Here is a 3,556-nt window from a genome sequence, read left to right as displayed (position 1 = left end):
TTGAAGGACCCTTCCATTTATCCTGTAGCTCCATTTCCATTCTCTCCTTTGCTCTGGCTCAGGTACGGCTTTGAAGGCATCATCCTCACCATCTACTCCATGGACCGTGGAAATCTGGACTGCACAGACATGGATTGCCCCTTCCAGGATCCAGCCAAGATCTTGAAGGAGTTGGATGTGGAAGAAGCCAAACTGTACCTCGACTTTGCCATCTTAGGTGTTTTCTTTGTCATCATCCGCCTTCTGGCTTACCTCACCCTCAAGTACAAGGTGAAGGTGGCAAGATAAGAAGGGACAAGGACCCAGATCCTGATGCTGTGGGACAAACACAGCCAGCCAGGCAATGCCCTTCCTACCACTGCCCTCATGCCCCCAATGGAACCTCTGCAGGCTACAGGTCAAAGGGGGAGATGTTGGCGAGCTGGTGACCATCAACAACTTGGCCAAAGACTGATGGAATATCTCAGAACTGTTTTAACCTAAATTCTTCGTGACAAATAAGGCTTCCTCCCTCCCTTTCTTCTTCTCCCTCCCTCCCCCCTTCCCTCTCTCCCTCCTTCCTTCCTTCCCTCCTTTCTTCCTTCCTTTCCTTCCTTCCTTCCTATTACTTTCCTTCCTCTCCTCCCTCTCCTTCCCATTTTCCTTCCTTCCTCTCCTCCTTCTCCTTCCCTTTTCCGTCTTCCTTCCTCCCTCCCTCCCCTTGTATCTCTTCCTCCCTCCCTCCTTCCTTCCTCTCCTTTCTATTTCCTTCCTCTCCTTCCCATTTTCCTTCTTTTCCTTTCCTTTCCTTTCCTTTCGTTTCCTTTCCTCTCCTCTCCTCTCCTCTCCTTTCCTTTTCCTTTTCCTTTCCTCCCTCCCCTTGTATCTCTTCCTCCCTCCCTCCTTCCTTCCTCTCCTATTTCCTTCCTCTCCTTCCCATTTTCCTTCTTTTCCTTTCCTTTCCTCTCCTTTCCTTTCCTTTTCCTTTTCCTTTCCTCCCTCCCCTTCTATCTCTTCCTCCCTCCCTCCCTCCTTCCTCTCCTTTCTATTTCCTTCCTCTCCTTCCCATTTTCCTTCCTTTCCTTTCCTTTCCTTTTCCTTTTCCTTTCCTCCCTCCCTTTGTATCTCTTCCTCCCTCCCTCCTTCCTTCCTCTCCTTTCTATTTCCTTCCTCTCCTTCCCATTTTCCTTCTTTTCCTTTCCTTTCCTCTCCTCTCCTTTCCTTTTCCTTTTCCTTTCCTCCCTCCCCTTGTATCTCTTCCTCCCTCCCTCCCTCCTTCCTCTCCTTTCTATTTCCTTCCTCTCCTTCCCATTTTCCTTCCTTTCCTTTCCTTTCCTTTCCTTTCCTTTCCTTTCCTTTCCTTTCCTTTTCCTTTTCCTTTTCCTTTTCCTTTTCCTTTCCTCCCTCCCTTTGTATCTCTTCCTCCCTCCCTCTCTCATATACATTTCTGGACCGTATCATCCAAGCTCTCTTCCCAAAGCTGAATATCCACCCAAGGAAATGTCTTTGCTGTACAACGAGTGGAGACAAGGCGGGGGGGGGGAGCCCCAGGCTGGGGTGTGTGTGTGGCCAGCCGGGGTGGGGGTGGGGAGGGGAGAGATGCTAGAACCAGTTTGGGCAGGGCCCAGGGGAGGCACTGGGCTGGGTGGGGGGGGGAAGCTGTGCAGGGAGGGGGCGGGAGGGGGTTTTCCTCTGACAAGCACACTTCGTAGCGCCATTGCTCGATTCGCCTGGTTTTTTTTTTTTTTCTGACTTGCTTTGCTTGCAGGAACCGTAGCATGTGGATGCGTATTAAGATTTCGGAAGACTTCATAGGAGGTGTGGGCTCATAGGGCTGCACCCCCTAACCCTACATGTAGCAACGGGGTGACTTTCATATCTTCCCTCCCTCTCGGCCTCCTTTCCCGGATGCTTTTTTCCTGAACCCTTCACACACACACAAAAATAATCTATCCAGCTTCTTTTGCAAGAACGCAAGACACCGGCTGGCTGGAGGTTCAGCCGGTGGGATGTGCCCACCTGGAGAGGCTTTAAAAACTTCGAGCGGCGTTTGGAAAACCTGCTCCTTCTGTGGGGCCAGAACTGATGGTGGTGGGTGGCTGAGAGATTCTGGGGGAAAGAAAGGCGGCTTTAGGTTGCATAAAAACCTCGTTGCGTGTATCGGCTGAAAACGGGAGATGCAGCTCTAGTCCTCGACTTACAACCGTTCATTTAGTGACCGTCCAAAGTTACGGCGGCATTGAAAAAAGTGACTTATGACCGTTTTTCACACTTACGACCGTTGCCGCATCCCCATGGTCTCGAGATCAAAATCAAGACGCTTGGCCGCTGACTCGTAGTTATGACGGTTGCGGCTTCCCCATTGGCCCGTGATCCAAATTCAAACCCCTGGCAACTGACTCACATTTCTGACCGTCCCAGCATCCCAGGGGTCACACCAGAGGTGGGTCCTACTTACCTTTACTACCGGTTTGCAACCGGTAGCGTGTGCAGAAGCTTCCTGATGACGTCGGGGTCAGTGGGCAGAGCCTCCCACCGGTTTTAACTACCGCTTCTTGCGAACCGGTCTGAACCAGGGACAAACAGAGGTGGGATTCAGCCGGTTCGCACCACTTCGGGAGAGCCGGTTGATAACTTTTTGAGCAATTTGACAAACTGGTTGTTGGAAGAAATCATTAGGGCAGAGAGTTACTAATTTGTCAGTGGCAGCGATTCACTCGACGACGCTGGCCAGAAAAGTCGTAGAAGGGGGGCAAAAGTGACTTAACGCAGGTCTCGCTTAACCGCAAGGAAATCGCGGGCTCCATCGGGGGTCGTAAGTCGAGGACTACCCGTGGCGAGAGTTCACGCGGAGGGCCGTCAAAAAAGCACACTTCCGTTTTGCTTCTGGTGAATCAAGCCACAGCCCGGTTGATGAAACCATGATTCAAAACCGGTTCGGCCTGATTAACCAGAAGAAATTACAGGAGTTTCTTTATAATGAAGTGGAGCTTTGCCTGGAATGGCAATTGCTCCAGTTTTAACACATTCAGCCTGCTGGGAAAATACACTTGTCTGTAGCCGTATAGGAAAAATTTGCCATTTGAGACTTTTGGGAGCTCTTCTCAACCTTCTCGGATCTCCATCGCTGGTCCAAGAAGATCTGAAGGTCCTTCGGTATTTCTTTCTGGGCGTTGCAATTGTTTGTTTGTTTTTTTGTTTAAAATTCTGAGACAATCAAGTATGTGTGTTCATCAAAACCGCTTCCTTAGCTTCCTCTCCGTGCTGCTTGTTTTAACAACGGGTGGAAACTCATCAAGGAGAGAAGCAACTTAGAACCAAGGAGAAATTTCCTGACAGTGAGGACAATTAACCAGAGGAACAACTTGCCTCTAGAAATTGTGAATTGTGCTCCAACACTGGAGGTTTTTAAGAAGAGATTTGATAACTATTGGTCTGAAATGGCAGAGGGTTTCCTGCCTAAGCAGGGGGTTGGACTAGAAGACCTCCAAGGTCCCTTCCAACTCTGTCATTCTATTCTATTCTATTCTATTCTATTCTATTCTATTCTATTCTATTCTATTCTATTCTATTCTAT

The 3,556-nt window shown here is 49.4% G+C and overlaps 1 protein-coding gene across 4 annotated transcripts in view; it reads left to right on the top strand.

Annotated features, from left to right (window-relative positions):
- The window catches only part of ABCG4 (ATP binding cassette subfamily G member 4), a 41,906-nt gene extending 38,710 nt beyond the window's left edge, over positions 1–3,196 (top strand). For all 4 annotated transcript variants that reach the window (XM_087875962.1, XM_087875961.1, XM_087875960.1 and 1 more), the window contains exon 15: positions 63–3,196. In XM_087875962.1, coding sequence (XP_087732088.1) covers positions 63–288 — 226 coding nt within the window. In that variant the 3' untranslated portion in view covers positions 289–3,196. The remainder of the gene's footprint in view (positions 1–62) is intronic.
- The last annotated feature ends 360 nt before the right edge of the window (positions 3,197–3,556 follow it).

This window comes from Pantherophis guttatus, chromosome 9, assembly GCF_059756535.1.
Source record: "Pantherophis guttatus breed Tessera chromosome 9, ASM5975653v1, whole genome shotgun sequence".
NCBI lineage: Eukaryota > Metazoa > Chordata > Lepidosauria > Squamata > Colubridae > Pantherophis > Pantherophis guttatus.
Note: the sequence above shows the minus strand (reverse complement) of the source record. Positions and strands in the feature narration are given on the sequence as shown.